At 37.5% G+C, this 16,215-nt stretch overlaps 1 protein-coding gene across 2 annotated transcripts in view; it reads left to right on the top strand.

Moving 5' to 3' along the window:
• The window catches only part of hbs1l (HBS1-like translational GTPase), a 128,628-nt gene that overhangs the window by 79,569 nt on the left and 32,844 nt on the right, over window positions 1-16,215 (top strand). For both annotated transcript variants that reach the window (XM_052024263.1, XM_052024262.1), the window contains 4 exons: window positions 6,800-6,902; window positions 9,696-9,940; window positions 11,892-12,057; window positions 14,658-14,775. In XM_052024263.1, the coding sequence (XP_051880223.1) occupies window positions 6,800-6,902; window positions 9,696-9,940; window positions 11,892-12,057; window positions 14,658-14,775 (632 nt within the window). The remainder of the gene's footprint in view (window positions 1-6,799; window positions 6,903-9,695; window positions 9,941-11,891; window positions 12,058-14,657; window positions 14,776-16,215) is intronic.

Below are 16,215 nucleotides of genomic sequence, written 5' to 3'. Positions count from 1 at the left end.
GAAATTCAAATGCAGTGCATCAATGAAGTACCCTGTTGGTAATAACCTCAAAGAACTCTACTAAATTTATCAAGTATGATTTTCTTTTTGTATATCTTTTACTCAATTCTTATTGCCAACAGTACTGAAACTCAGGTCTCTTTGATCACAGCACTTTTAAGGTTGTGTTTATTGCAAGGAAATTAAAGATATAGCTAAAATCTTTGTAAAACTTTGTACATAAAATGTTAGAAATTGTTAGAAAATGAAGAACCTTGGATCGTCTTCAATATATCCCACTCTACCTTCAAAAGGTCTCTCTTTATCATAACTGCATGCCTTCTTGTGAATTTGGGTAAAATATTGTTAATAACCATCTTAGGACAAATAAGGGTGGTTGATAAGTGGGGCTTTGCCAGTGTTACATATATTCTAGGAATAATTAAAGAATGGATTTTGTGGTAATCAGGGTCTGTTTCTGTCCATTTATTCAGGTATTTATCATGTATTTATTCACAGTGGAGCAATAGTCTTTTCACATATGAAAGATACATCTGACAACTGTTAGCAAGAATCTTTCCATCTAATCTACCATTTAAGTTTATTTTTTACTCATTAGAATTGGAACATTTCTTAGCTGGGGTGCTAGTGTTAGGGACAATGTTGCATGATCAGATAAATGTAGATTGTAGCTCTAGAGTTGTAATACACTTTGTCACTTCCTTTATAATAATATTTTACCTGTGATTTTCTGTTGCTTCTCTGTTTAATCTTGCCAAACATGGCATGGGATTGCGATTGCCAGACACATTTCACATTGGATCATTAAGCCAGCAAACAGGATCTTTGCATTTCATCACCTAGACCTGATCTGAACTAATCCATTGCCATCCAGACTGCTGAAGACTTTGTACACAAAGTCTAATCAAATACAACTTCTTTGATTGTGCATATTCACTATACAATTTGAGTTTAAGGGCTTTTGCTAAAAACAATGGCTTGTGAAATGCCAGTAAGTAGGAGAAGATGTGTTAATTTTCATAATGCAAAGGATGCATCCCATGTTTCCAGTATTTTTGATAGTAACTCAGATGGGCTATGAAGAGAGATGAATTATTTTGAAAATTAATAGCTTAGAAACATTATTGAATATTCGGCTTTTAGGAAATGTATTCTCCTCTTGAACTAATATTTTACAGTAATATTTTTGGAGCTCTTCCTTTAGTTTTCAACATCCTTGTAGTTCTGCACACTCAAAGAATTGTGCATATAATATGTCAGTTAATTTAACTGCAACTAAATTTATGGTATTAGAGGAATACTGAGCAGAAGGAAGCAGGTTTGGATCTGGTTCATGTACCTTGTCTATCTGTCTCCAGCTGCATTATTAGATAGGGAAGTGCCACGTTATGAAAGTGAGATGTTCTTTTTTTTTCCTTCCCTCATCCATGACGCTCAGTTTAAATTCAACCTTCTATTAATGTGACAAAGAGATGGTAGTCATGAATAAATGTAATATTAGAGGATTTTTAATTGAAAGTGGCCTGTAGGAGAAAGGAAATTATCAGATATTATAAAAAGGATGTGTTTATTACATCTGTGGTTACTCTTTTGGTTTTCCTATGTTTAGGAACAATATCAATATGTAGGTATGCTATATTAGTCATGTCAGTGTCTGTATAGTTCAAACAAAATCCCACATTTCCTTCATAGGAATAGAATTGTAGACCTCAATCATAGTGAAATGAAACTTGAAATGAGGGTTGTTGAAAGATGATCTAAATCTTTACCCAATTGAATATGTTCCAACATTATGTTAAAATCTTAAGTAAGACCAGTTTTTCTGCTAAAATTAAAGTTCATAGTTTTCTAGCAATTCCCCTGCTTGGTATAACTTTTGTTTAAAGTTTATTTAGAGGATGGGCTAAATTAGAGGATCCTCATGGCCTGCTTAGTAAAAGCACTGTCTAATATGATACTGAGTCTTTAAACATCTTGCATTAATAGAATGTTTTATAATTAAAACACACGTTCACTTTCAGTCAAAATTGCCCCACAAAGATCAAGAAACCTGGTTTAAAAAAATAGGTTTTAAGGAGTGATGGAGGAGAGAAGGGAAACGGGTTTAGGGAGGGAACTTTAAAGCTTTGGGTTAGGCAAATCAGGGATAAATTGGTGTAAAGTAAATTAGAACATAGAACAGTACAGCACAATACAGGCCCTTCGGCCCACAATGTTGTGCCAACCTTTAAACCTCGCCTAAGACTATCTAACCCCTTCCTCCCACATATCCCTCTATCTTAAATTCTTCCATAAGCTTATCTAGTAATCTCTTGAATTTGGCCAATGTACCTGCCTCCACCACCGCCCCAGGCGGCGTATTCCATGCCCCAACCACTCTCTGGGTAAAATACCTTCCTCTGATATCTCCTTTGAACTTCCCACCCATTACTTTAAAGCCATGCCCTCTTGTATTGAGCATTGGTGCCCTGGGAAAGAGGCGCTGGCTGTCCACTCTATCTATTCCTCTTAATATTTTGTATGCCTCTATCATGTCTCCCCTCATCCTCCTTCTCTCCAATGAGTAAAGCCCTAGCACCTTTAGTCTCTCCTCATAATGCATACTCTCTAAACCAGGCAGCATCCTGGTAAATCTCCTCTGCACGCTCTCTAAAGCTTCCACATCCTTCCTATAATGAGGCGACCAGAACTGGACACAGTACTCCAAGTGTGGTCTAACCCGAGTTTTACAGAGCTGCATCATCATCTCGCGGCTCTTAAACTCGATCCCTCGACTTATGAAAGCTAACATCCCATAAGCTTTCTTCACTACCCTATCCACCTGTGAGGCAACTTTCAGGGAACTGTGGATATGGACCCCCAGATCCCTCTTCTCCTCCACACTACCTAGAATCCTGCCATTAACTTTGTACTCTACCTTGGAGTTTGTCCTTCCAAAGTGTTCCACCTCGCACTTCTCTGGATTGAACTCCATCTGCCACTTCTCAGCCCAGCTCTGCATCGTATCAATGTCCCTCTGCAATCTTCGACAATCCTCTACGCTATCCACAACACCACCAACCTTTGTGTCGTCTGCAAACTTGCCAACCCACCCTTCTACCCACTCATCCAAGTCATTAATAAAAATCACGAAAAGCAGAGGTCCCAGAACCGATCGTTGTGAGACACCGCTAGTCACAGCCCTCCAATCTGAAAGCACTCCCTCCACCACAACCCTCTGCTTTCTACAGGCAAGCCAATTCTGAATCCACATGGCCAAGCTTCCCTGGATCCCATGCCCTCTGACCTTCTGAAGAAGCCTACCATGTGGAACCTTAGGAGTACAAGCCAGGATTGCAGACTTCTGAAACTTGTGGGGAAAGAGAAATGTTGAAATGGGGGGTGGGGGGGGGGATGTGGAATGGGGACATGATCACAAAAAGAATGTTAATACTGAGGCATTGCCAGATGGATGAACAGCATTTGTTTCAATTTAGGAAATGTGTGGCAGAGCTTTTGGTCAGCTCAAGTTGCTTAACTCAGTGTAGGAGATAAATTTGCTACAGTCCCTACTGTGCTTTGCAACAGGATGAGTTATTGTTCCTGATGGTTGAACAGTGATTCTTATTGAAAAGACTTATTTGGTATTTGAGTAAGGTCAGGATTGCCCTTGACCACAAAGCTTTGAACTATTCAGAAAATCTATTTTTAACAATTTTTCCCTGAGAAGATTCTGGTTTATTTTTTTCCCCAGTTTATTTAGTTGTGAATAGTGGCTGTTAGTCTCGATTGTGGGGACCTAGACCAATTGCTACTTGTCATCTCTTTCAATGATCTAGATGAGAATGTACAAGGTATGTTTAGTAAGTTTGCAGATGACACTAAAATAGGTGGTGTCATAGACAGTGAAGATGGTTATCAGGAATTACAGAGGGATCTTGATCAGCTAGGTAAGTGGCCCAAGGAATGGCAAATGGAGTTTAATTCAGAAAAGTGCAAGGTGTTGCATTTTGGAAAGACAAATCGGAGTAGGACTTCGCGGTGAATGGTAGGGCCCTGGGAAGTGTTGTAGAACGGAGGGACCTAGGAGTACAAGTATACAGTTCCCTGAATGTCACAGGGAGACTGGGTGGTGAACTAGGCTTTTGGAACACTGGCTTCATCAGTCAGGGCATTGAGTTGGGATGTGATGTTGCAGTTGTGCACGACATTGGTGAGACCGCATTTGGAATATTGTGTTCCGTTTTAGTCACCCTGCTATAGGAAAAATTCCATTAAACTGGAAAGAGTGCAGAGGAGATTTATGAGGATGTTGCTGGGGCTGGAGGGACTGAGTTATGGAAAATGGTTGAGCAGGTTGGGACTTTATTCATTGAAGTGTAGGAGAATGAGTAGTGATCTCACAGAGGTGTTTAAAATCATGAGGGATATTGATAGGGTGAATGCACATAGTGTTTTTCCCAGGGTTGGGGAATCAAGAACCAAAGGGCATAGGTTTAGGGTGAGAGGGGAGAGAATTAATAGGAACCTGAGGGGCAACTTTTCCACCCAAATCAGAGTAGGACTTCGCAGTGAATGGTAGGGCCCTGGGAAGTGTTGTAGAACGGAGGGACCTAGGAGTACAAGTATACAGTTCCCTGAATGTCACGGAGACAGGGTGGTGAACTAGGCTTTTGGAACGCTGGCTTCACCAGTCAGGGCATTGAGTTGTGATGTGATGTTGCAGTTGTGGTATATGGAACGAGCTGCCGGAGGAAGTGGTTGAGGCAGGTACTTCAACAATATTTAAAAGGCACTTGAATAGGTACATGGATAGGAAAGATTTAGAGGGAAATGGGCCAAATGCAGGCAAATGGCACTAGTTTAGGTGGAATTTTGGTCAGCACAGACCAGCTGGGCTGAAGGACCAGTTTCCGTGCTGTATACCTCTAATTCCTGTAATTCTTGTAGCATGTGTGGCTTTTAAAAAAAAACGCTATTTAAAACTGTTTACCTTTTTTTCTTGCAGGTTTAATAAAGCAAAATTTTGTAATTCTTGTTACAAGAGTTGTACACAAGGGAACATAGCTGCACTTTAGGAGCCGGACATTTAAAACTGAGGTGCATAGTAATTTCTTCTCTCAAAGCGTAGTGAATCTCAGGAATTCTTTCAAAAGGGTGATGGAAGCTAGATCTTTAGATGTATACAAGAGGTAGATAAATATTTGAAAGTTTGAGGAATTGAGGGTTGTGGGGAACTAGTACAGGAGTAAAGTCAAGAGCGGCATGGATCGGCCATGATCAGGTTGAATGCCGGAGCAGACCTGAAGGCCCTGGTGGCCTACTCCTGCTCCTATTTTCTTATGCTATTGTGTATATGTAGGGTAGATATGATGGGGAAAACTTGGTGTAATTTTTACCTTCTAGTTTGACTCTGATGGGACCATATACTGCAGAATGTTAAAACTGCTGAGAGTATTAAGAAAAGATGTGTATTAGTAGTTTCTGAAATGTAAACATATTTTGCAGCACCCAAAAGGATATGATTTGATCAAATTTGCCACTTACGGATTTTAATGTCTATGTTGGTCACAAGTTGTATTGCAATGATATTTAGCTCTAATGTAAATTGACCATTTTATTAAATCAACATAGAGAGTCTAAACTGTTTTCAAATGTAATCTGAGCATGAAATGCAGTTGTGAATTAAGTCTCGTGCTCTACTTCTATTGTGCAATAAGTCTCTGAGAAAAATATCCTTACATTTAAATTTATCACTTAAAATTATTCATTTTAACATGTTATAGTGCAATACCATTATGAAGGACTTGATTTAATAAAGTTTCCAGTTGTAAATTGAATGTCTCAGTCGACTCAGAGCATGATTTTTTGATCAGATTTATTTTGCTTATAAACCAGATAATGCAAAAAACTCATTTGAAATAATAATGGAGGAAGTAGGGGGGTGGGTGGGGGTGGGAGGGGGGGTTGTAGAACTGGACCTAGTAAATTCCATGGTGTCTACTTACCTTATGCTGAAGGCTTTTTTCCCTCAAGAGAACACAGTTCAGTTGTACAACGTGTGTGCAGTTTTATGCCATTCTAATGTCTGCTTGAATAGATATACTATTTGTTCCTGGAAATGTAACAGAAATTCAGGTTCTTTATATCATTGTATGTAACCGATTTTCATGTTTTTGGACTGCTCAGAACATAAGAGTATTCACCTGTTGCATTCTAGTTTTATTTAATGTTGGGTGTATTGCAGCATTTACCTGAAATTTTACTTAGAAACCAATGAGTCATTGGTGGGAGGGTAAAAGGTTAAAACTCTTTGCACGCACATTCTTGCACATGTGTGCTTGCACACATAGCTATACATCAAGGGATGGGTGGAATAGGTTCACAAGTATGAGGAGAAGCATCCACACATCAAAATGGCCCTCTGATACATTTAAGAAGTGCCTCTGAGTGGGTCACTAGAAACAAGTTAAATTCCAACTCATAACACAATGGGGTTAAAGGCCAGGTACTTTGTGATTAAAAATAGAAAATTCTGGAAATTCTCAGCTGGTCAGGCAGCATCTATGGAAAGAGAGAAAGAGAGTTAATGTTTTAGATCAATGACCTATGATCAGGTGTGAGGTAGCTTTTTCAAGTGGCATTGTTTAGCTTTGCATGCTCATGAGTCAAACCTGATTCCAAAATTATAAAGCCATTTTTTTGCATCAGCTAACACAGTTTAACACTGCAGCAAAAGTAGAAGCCATAATGCCATCTTTACTTAGTATGTGTAATTTTACTACTCTTCCTTTCTGATTTCATTGTATTTGTACCTTAGGCAAAACAAGGGAGCAACCAGCTAGAGTTGATGCCGACATCATACCAAAAGTAGCAAAAATGACAGTATCTGGAAAGCAAATAACAGGATTTAATATACCAAGGTACTATTATTTATTCTCTCTCTTGCCCTGTTTAAATATATTGCTGTTCTTGTCAGTGTAGATAAAATATAGATTTTTTTTAAAATTGAATGTTTTTGACAGAGGTATCGTGGGAAGTACAACACAGCGATAGTTTTCAGAGATAAGTACTACTTATCTTGATTAGAGTGAGACTGTTTTTAAATCCGAACTGTCTTGCTGAAATAGTTAACATTTCACTTTTGTTTTTGCTAAAATGGTGTGGGAAGGGATACGTGTAGAAACGGACGAACATATGAAAATGTGCAGAATGTTGTCTGACCTTAAAAAGATAAAGAATAATCAATCTATGTGTATAGTAAAATGTCACGTAAATGCTTACAAAAGAGTACTCATTTAAAGGCCATTGGGGGAAACCTGAAATGAACCAGACTTATTTGATGCAACTAATTTATATTGTTGATAAAGTTTATTGCAATACAAGAATGATATGAGCTTTAATGCTTTTTCATGTCTGCAAGACCGATTTCAGGGTTTTTTTAGGTAGGGTAACTGATACTATATGTGTTGGCTGCATGGCCAAAAAAGGTACCAGTTTTACTAATCAGTTAAATGCATTTGAAACACAATGTAAAGATTCTGAATTGTGAGTAATATTGAGAAACTGTTTCTTTACCATCTTCCTACTTGAAGTGGATTTGGTTCTATAATGACCTCATTTTTCTGTATTAAAAGTGTGCAGATTGGTGCGCATGGGCATTCATATTGGGGCACAGGTTACCCTGCTTTTATACTTATTGTGCAACTACAGAAAGAGTGTAAAGCCCAACTACTTTATTTACCCAATTTCTGTTAGTCCCAGTAAATGATTTTGAAACAGCAATAAATATAGGAAAGCTCCTGACTGAAGAATAAATGAAAACATTGACCCAGTAATTACCCATGCTTTTCTTTTGGTGTCAAAACAGCATTATGCCCAAAACTCATATTATTTCTAAAAGTTGCAGAAAGAGTGAGAACTTAAATAACAAAGTTCACAGAACAACATGGTCAGCTTGCTCTGCATGATACTGCACTATGCTTGTTTCAGTGTGGCATTCCCTATTGATATGTTGTGAGTTCTCATTATGTTGCCCAGCAGGAATGATTTTTGCAGCCAACTTTTAAAGGACGTATCCCAAAACAAGTAAAGCACTTCTAGTTACAGAAAATGTTGTTAATGAATTATGTGCTAATAGGATGGTGGGGAGAGGGTGTTAAGGGAGTGCTCCCAAGGTGTCAAAAGGAAATGGATAAAGAACAATGCCTCCAGGATGCATGTCCTTTGTGCTGTGGAGAAGGAGCTTGTCAAGGATGTCTCTAAGTCTCTGAATGCCTGCACTTTGGGGAGACCTGCCCTGCTCATTTTGACTCTGCCTGCTCCTGCGGGCTGAAGGGAAAGCAGGAGACATTTTCCTTCCTGTGAATGGAACTTCAGAGACCTGCCTACTACAGCAGTAAACTGTGAGAGTGACCGTCGCCCTGACGCCCCAGGGCAAAGCAGTCTAGATACACGAAAGATTGAATTTAACGTCAAAGATGTTATTGGAGAACCCAATTTGAGTGTTAGCACTTTAAATCACACAGTTCTGGGGGAATAGAGGTTAATAACATTTGGATCAATGAGTAATTAAAAGCTGCCATTCAGAAAACCATTTTGTGGGCAATTTTTGTACTTTGCACAAACGTTGACATAGTTTGAAGGAGTTTTATGCTGGAAAAATAAGCAAGTGTGAAGAAAACTCCTGCTTATCAGGTGCACTATATTATTAGGAAAGGAAACTTACATTTATGTATAGCTTTCATTACCTCTGAACATCTCAAAGCATTTTAAAGGCAATGAAGCACTTTTAAAGTGTTGTAGTCGATGTAGTGTAGGCTATGCACAGCCAATTTGATTTAATTTTAAAGACGGGTTTTTCAGATGACAGGACAAAATCCATTTTGCAATTCCTTAAACAGCAATTTACTGATAACACTGTAATCTATTTCTAGATATTACTTACTGAAATTTTGCTGGATTCTGGGGAAACTTAACCCACCTTCTTTGAAATAGTGTCACAGAATATTTGCTGTTCATCTTGGATAGACAGAGCCTTTATTTAATGTCCTTTCCAAAAGATGGCATCTTCAACAACATTCTCCCAGCAGTGCACAGAAACAACAGCATAGATTCTATGCTTTACTCAATCTAGCCGCATTGTTGTTTTTTTTCCCTGAAGGAATGGCGTGTTTGCATTTTTAATCTCCAATTTTCTTTCTTTACTGTTGATGATGGTAACACAATTTCACATGTAGTCAAATTCTCAGGATGTGTGCAGGACAGAATAAAACAATGAGTTGCAGGATCTTGCCTATGTCCAGTTTGAGGGTTTTAAACAATGATTAGGCTATTTTTTTCCTGCCTCCCCAACTCTTTTCCCCCCACCCCCATTTTGCAGCATTACACGTTTGGATTAATTTAATATTTTATGCAAGATTACGGATTGCTTACATTGTTTTGTGGAATGACATAATTTGGATATTCATTGACTAAATGACTTTAGTTTCCAGTCTTTTGCAACTTTTATCTAATTCCCAATCAATTGTTCAATTTGGAGTCTTGAAGATATTATAGACTGTAATTAATGAAAATTTTGTTCACCAGCATGGGATAAGTTAGACAGTGGCTTTACAATCTTGAATGTGCAATAGGCTTGAATGTGTTCTAGAATTCGAAATATGAATGTATTTGGATGTGTGTGATACTAATGGTGTTTACTTTATTGGATACAGAGCAAACACTGATGAGAATGACCATCTCCGAAAAGGTGCAGTGCCTAATGAAGTTTTTCCATCTGTAGTGCTGGAGACTTCACCTAAGCCAAATTCTGTAGGTCCTGTTTCCTCTTTAAATGAAGAAGCAACAGTGGTTCAGACTCCAAGCAAAGTCTCTACCAAAACAAGACAGCAGCTTGATGTGAAAGTTGAACTCGAAAAAAGGCAAGGAGGAAAACAGCTTCTGAATCTTGTTGTCATTGGTAAGGAATAATTGGCCTTGGGAATTAAGCATGTGCATTAATTGTTCAAATCTTACAAGCTGGAATGTACCTTTATACACTCAGTACCTTATAAATAATTAAATAGACTGTTATTGAATTTAGCTTTGGATACAGCTGGAGCCTTGATTTTTTTTTCTTGAATTCAAAGAAACAAACTCTAATATTTAAAATTATAATTGGACAGGAGGCCATTTGGTCTATGAAGCTTGTACTGCCTCCTTGCAGAGAAATCCTGTCACTCTTATTCTGCCGCTCTTTTCTCGTAGTTGTGCAAGTTGTATTCCCTCAAGTGTCTGTTCTTTCTTTCAGGATGTATCACTTCAGACTTCTGTTTTAATTTTCTTCTTCTACTTGTTTGCCCATTCTGCCAGCCTGTCTATGTCCTCAATACTATTGCCACTGGTAGGATACTACTCGAGCATTAATCTATAAATAAAGAATGCATTTATTTAAAAAAAAAGACATTAATGTACAAGTGTACTGTAATTTACAGAACATTCCCTTTTGAATGCAGATTAATTAAACAAATGCAGTACTTGCTTTCATCAGCAGTAATTTAGGAATTGTATATGGAATCTCATTGTGGCATCTCCACATGCCTCATCATACAGTGGTATGAAAATAAATATGAACCTTGATTTAAAATTTCTCACGTCTTCAAGACAGTGGAGACCAAAATAAGATTTATGTCAGCAAACACAACTGTCATTCAGACAGTCATTGAGACCCATAACTTCAGTGAACCAAGGTGACAAGTTGTCAAACAGCTAAATTGAAAATACTATGTAGTTGTTAATCAGAAAGTACCTTGCCTCCAATCAACACTATTGTAACTAGCCATTATTAACAAATGAAACTTGCTTGAGTCACATCTGCCAGGTCTTGATGCATTGCCTATGGACCTCAATTCCACAAATAATTGTCACAGCTGTAGGATATGCTTTCCATGTCATCCCATTTCTCCTTTGTTTTCCTACAGCTATCAGTAAATAGCAATAGTTGTATAAAAAAGGATGTTGGATTTTTGCAAATAAATGCATTAACATGGGGAAAGAATTTTAGTAAAAGGATTTTCCACAGTTGAAACGTTCGATGTATGTACTGTATTATCAATTTTAAGATATGTCTGTAGAAAGTTGCATCTGTTATTACTTAAATAGTAGTTTGCATTTGCTAGTAATGGAAACTCTGATTCAAATGAAACTTATGGTTTCAGGTACTATTTTTGTATCTCTTCCTTTCACATAATACATTTAAGAAAAATATCCCTGTGTACAACACATCACATTGTTTGTAGTGGTTGTGTTTCTAGTAATTGTGTATTGCTCACTCATTTAATCTTTTATTGAAGCAGAGATTTGCATTTACTAATTTTGAAGGAAACTTCAAGGATAATCTTTGTATGCAATCAAATTTGATACTGAAATGATTTATTTTGTTTAACCTAATCTACTCAACAATAGGATAAGTAGGATTCTGTCGATTTCAGTTCTTTGCATGTGACTGTATTTTACTGAGAGAAGTGAAGCCAAGCTGGCCTTCTGCAAATATTGGGATTACAAGTCGGCAATATCCATCTCTGAGAGACAGTACAAAGCAATATTAATGATTATACCATGTAGTGTAGCTTAAACCATATGGACAACAAAATATAGGTTTGATCCCAGATTTATGATGCGTAAACAGGTCTGAGCAGGGATGAGTGAGTGCATGACAATTGGTGTATGACTAGATGAGAGGAGGTCAAAAATGGATGCCCTTTCGTGGATGATCCTTATCTTCGAAATTTGATACCTACATGTTGCTCCCTCTTTCGCTTTCACTTAGTTTGCAATATGTGAGTACAGTTAGTTGCTTTCAGAAGTACTGAACATTTAATTAATAGCAAAAGTATAGTTTATTAATTCAAGCATAATGTTTTATGACTCAGGTCACGTAGATGCTGGTAAAAGTACTTTAATGGGCCATGTACTCTATCTTCTGGGAAATGTAAACAAACGTGTCATGCACAAATACGAACAAGAATCAAAAAAAGCAGGAAAAGCCTCATTTGCCTTTGCCTGGGTTCTGGACGAAACAGGCGAAGAAAGGGAAAGGTAAATAATTTTTCACATTGTGTATATGGGTGTGAAAATTACATTTTATAAAATGTACATTTTTCAAACCACTGTAAAATGTGCTGTTTGTTAACTGAGCTGTCCACTGTGCACATAGTGGAAATGCTAATGTTCACCATGTCCCATTGTGGGGTTCTCCAATCTTTCATTATAACTTTGGCAGAATGTAGACAAAAGCATTAAGAACTGATATTACTGCAGACGCTGCACCAAAATTATTGCTTGAAATGAGAAACTCCCCAGAACTTAAGAATGACTAAGTCATCATGGAGTAAATTGCTACAGCCATTGGACACCCTCTGGTACCTTACCCAAAAATTGAGGGTAAGGTAGCTGAATGCAGGTACAGAAGGCTATGGGCCAAGTGCTGGAAGATGGATTAATGCAGATGGGTCCTCACTAGTTGGTGTGGACATGGTGGGCTGAATGGCCTGTTTCCATGCTGTACGACTGAATGACTCCATAACTTGATTCTCACTTGATGAATCCATGACTTTGACTTTGAACTAACTTCCAATATTTGTAATTGAAAAAGGGAAGCCATACCATTTTTCCCCCCTCAATCTAGGGGAGCAGACATCAACGGTGCCCTTCCTATGATCCTGGATCAATTAAATTGATGGACAGGAAGGGGACCTCTTTGTTCTATATGGACCAGGACCTTCTGGAAATCGATTTGTCAGGGCAATGGCATTTGAGTGGTTAAGCTGATTGAAGATTGTGTGAGAAGAGTGGTTGATCCAATTTCCTGCATGTCGCTGACATTCCAACTCAGCAAAGGATTCCAGTTGTCATCCAAAAATGGGACAGAAATTAGAGTTATAGCTTTACACATGCACTAGATGCTGGTTAAAGTAGCAATTGTGGAAACACAAGCAAATTATTACGCACAACCGCTAGAGAATTATGGGAGAAACAAATCTCTACCTTGGATTTAAAATACTAATTGAGTTTTATGGAGCTATTTGGAATTCAGTGAGACTTTTGATGAGAACATCCAATTTCATATCGAGATTCTTGAGGAAATTTTTGTCCAAATGAAAACATCAAGAGTAACTATGAGCATACTCAGTATTATTTAAGCATGCTTAGTTTAACTGTTTAAGGTGACCAACCTTTCTGTTTTGCAATAGAACTGGCCAGTTCTGATTTTAAAAACTCATCATCCTGTAGCATTAGTTCTGTTAGTCTGTCCACAGATGATACATGACCTGCTAAGTATTTCTAATATTTTCTTTTATTTCAGATTTCCAGCAACTGCAGTGTTTGTATCTCACAGTTCCAGCATTATTTTTCTCCTCTGTTATCAATTTATATCACCTCCACATAGATAAGCTGCAATTAACAAGCCTTCACTATTCTCTCTCAACTCGAACCATCAACATTTGCATCATTTAGTCTCTCTTGGTCTCTGCCGTATAATAGATATTCTCTTTGTTCTTGCCACTTATTCCCCTTGTGTGCAACTTAAAACATTTCCTAATTCTCATGTAAAGTCATGGATCTGAGATGTTAACTGTTTCTGTCTCCATGGATGCTTCCTGACCTGCATTTTTATTTTGAATTTAAGCACATTCTCACAGAATAAATACTATGACATATTAGGTCTTGAATGATAGTATATTCTGACTTCCATATTTTCTGAATTTATAATGTGTTTTTAGTTCTATTAGTGTAATAAAGCATAACATCTTGAGATCATGAAATATCTCATGAAATATTTCCCTGGTTTTCTCTTAATGTAGTCTGTGTAGCTTTTTAAATGCTGAGCCTAATTTTTTTTTTGAGGCTTTGCTAATTAATACACCTGAAGCAATTAGAACAAAATGAAATTCACACTGATCCAACAAAATGTTGTGGCACTGAGCATTGGCACATATCATGAACATATCCCTTGTTTTGCTCAGCTGCTAGTTCCAGCTGTAAGTACATGCAGGTTCCCCTGACATGGAGTTGTTTCATCCAAAAGGTAACATGGTAAACCAGACCAAGGTATGAAGTCAAAGTTGAAATCTGTAAGCAAGGCATCCAAACAGGCATAGAGTTCGTAAATATTGGAAACAAATTAAATCTCCTCTTCATTGGCATTTTAGTTCTGTCAGTGTTTTTTTTAAACAAAAACACAAATTAAGACATTTCTATCTTTAGACATTATAAAATGGCATCGAATGGGGCAGTTTTTTCCCTCTAGTTCAGCTTGACAGAATGGAAATTTGACTTTGCTAAATATAAGGAGTCGGAACCAGTTATTTTTTTAAGTAATAATTCCCAAGGGCATGAATCTGCAACACAATACTGCTGCTAATCAGTACTAAATTCAGAATCTCGTTTGGAGAAATCACAATGTGACTAGTGTTGAAATAAAAACCTGGGCTGTAGTGGGTTGCATTCTGGAGTTACATTTGAGACCAATTATGACGTCTACAAGTACTTAGTATTGCTCGAGAATAGAATTCCATCCTCCTGAGACATTTGTACCATAGCACTGGATAAAACTGGTACTTCAAATGATGCATATAGAACATTTTGTCATTGTGTTTGGACAAAAGATTTTGAGAATGACTTTCTAATACTTTTAGAGGTGTAACAATGGATGTAGGAGTGACAAAGTTTGAAACTAAGACAAAAGTGATCACGTTAATGGATGCACCAGGTCATAAAGACTTCATTCCAAATATGATTACAGGTGCTGCACAGGTAAGCAAAAATATCTTTCTGGTTACATTTCTGGCGTGCTGCCATCCATTGAGTTTATACTAAAATTTAAACAGATTTTTGAAAAGTTAATCGTTTAATAATTCAAAATATCAGCCTGCTTTTTTATAAACAATATTTGAGTATTTTATAAGATGTTTGATCATAACTGGAATGGAGTTTATTCCATTTTTGATTTAATAATTCCTTATGCTAAGGTTTTTTGCCCAATTAATTCCATGGGATCACAGATTTTTGTCTTATGCTGTCAAGCAGTGTTAGGACCTGTGATCAAAAGTGAACATGTTACTCTCTCCTCCTAAAATTGCACAGGTCAATACCACCTCCTCCTCCTGAGCTCATTTTCTCTCTGTCTTTGATACTCAGATTTTCTTCTTGAAATGCTATAATTATACTTTGGCTTAGTTTGGTCCATATTTGTGCTTCTGGCACATTTAATTACCTACTCCATTTTCTGTTTGGTTTCTTCAATCAATACCTAAAGTATTGTCAAGATTCAGATGAGGTGTACTCTTCACATTAAATTTGTACGGCAATATGTAGGAACTACAAATTTAAGGTCATCACTAAACGTAGTCACTAAAATTCATTTTTAGACGAGGATTTTTATCAGATAGAATGCAGACAAACAAGTGGTTGAAACAGACACCAAATTAATAGCTTTTGGCAGAAAGATAGAATATTTTTTTCCAAAAAAAAAGTACTTGGCAAATGTCAGGGAAATGGAATTAAGTGATAGTTTTGTTTGGAACCAATATATTGGACTAGACAATCTTCTGTGTGGATCAGTGGTATAATTCTGTATTTAATAATTCACAGTAAATTGCTGTCCTTACCACAGAATTAACCCAGTGATAAAATTAATTGCATGTTTTTGAAAGAATTGGGTAGATTTGTGGTGACTTGTCAATTCTAATCACAAGTAAACAATTTTACAGCCCTGCCTTAGCATTACAGCTGCAAGCCCTTTCACTATTACAGATAGGATATAAATAAAATCTAACCATAGCACCCTGATTTATTTCCTGCCCACCCAATGGAAATAAGGTGGATAGGTGTCTATAATTGTGGTAGTATATTTATTGCTATGCTTCCACCATAACTATCTTCCAATTTCAGGTTACCCTTACCTCCTGTGTTTATCTCCACCTCCCCTCCCCCGCACCCCCCCCCTCCCCAATCCATCTCTAGTCTTCCCATTTTTTGTTCCCTTTCCCATACCTCCCTCCCCCTCCCCTCCAGCCCCTCATCACACATTTTCATCAACCTACTACCCACATATTTTATCCACCAGATCCTCTTCCCCCTTCTGGTTCATTCTGCTTTTCATCTCTCCCGTAATGGTTCCCACTATCACCTTCCTTGCTTATCAGATTCCACCACTGGTAGCCTTTGTATCTCCACTTATCACCCACCACCAGC

Source organism: Pristis pectinata, chromosome 10, assembly GCF_009764475.1.
Source record: "Pristis pectinata isolate sPriPec2 chromosome 10, sPriPec2.1.pri, whole genome shotgun sequence".
Lineage (NCBI taxonomy): Eukaryota > Metazoa > Chordata > Chondrichthyes > Rhinopristiformes > Pristidae > Pristis > Pristis pectinata.
This window is presented reverse-complemented; position numbering and strand designations above follow the sequence as displayed.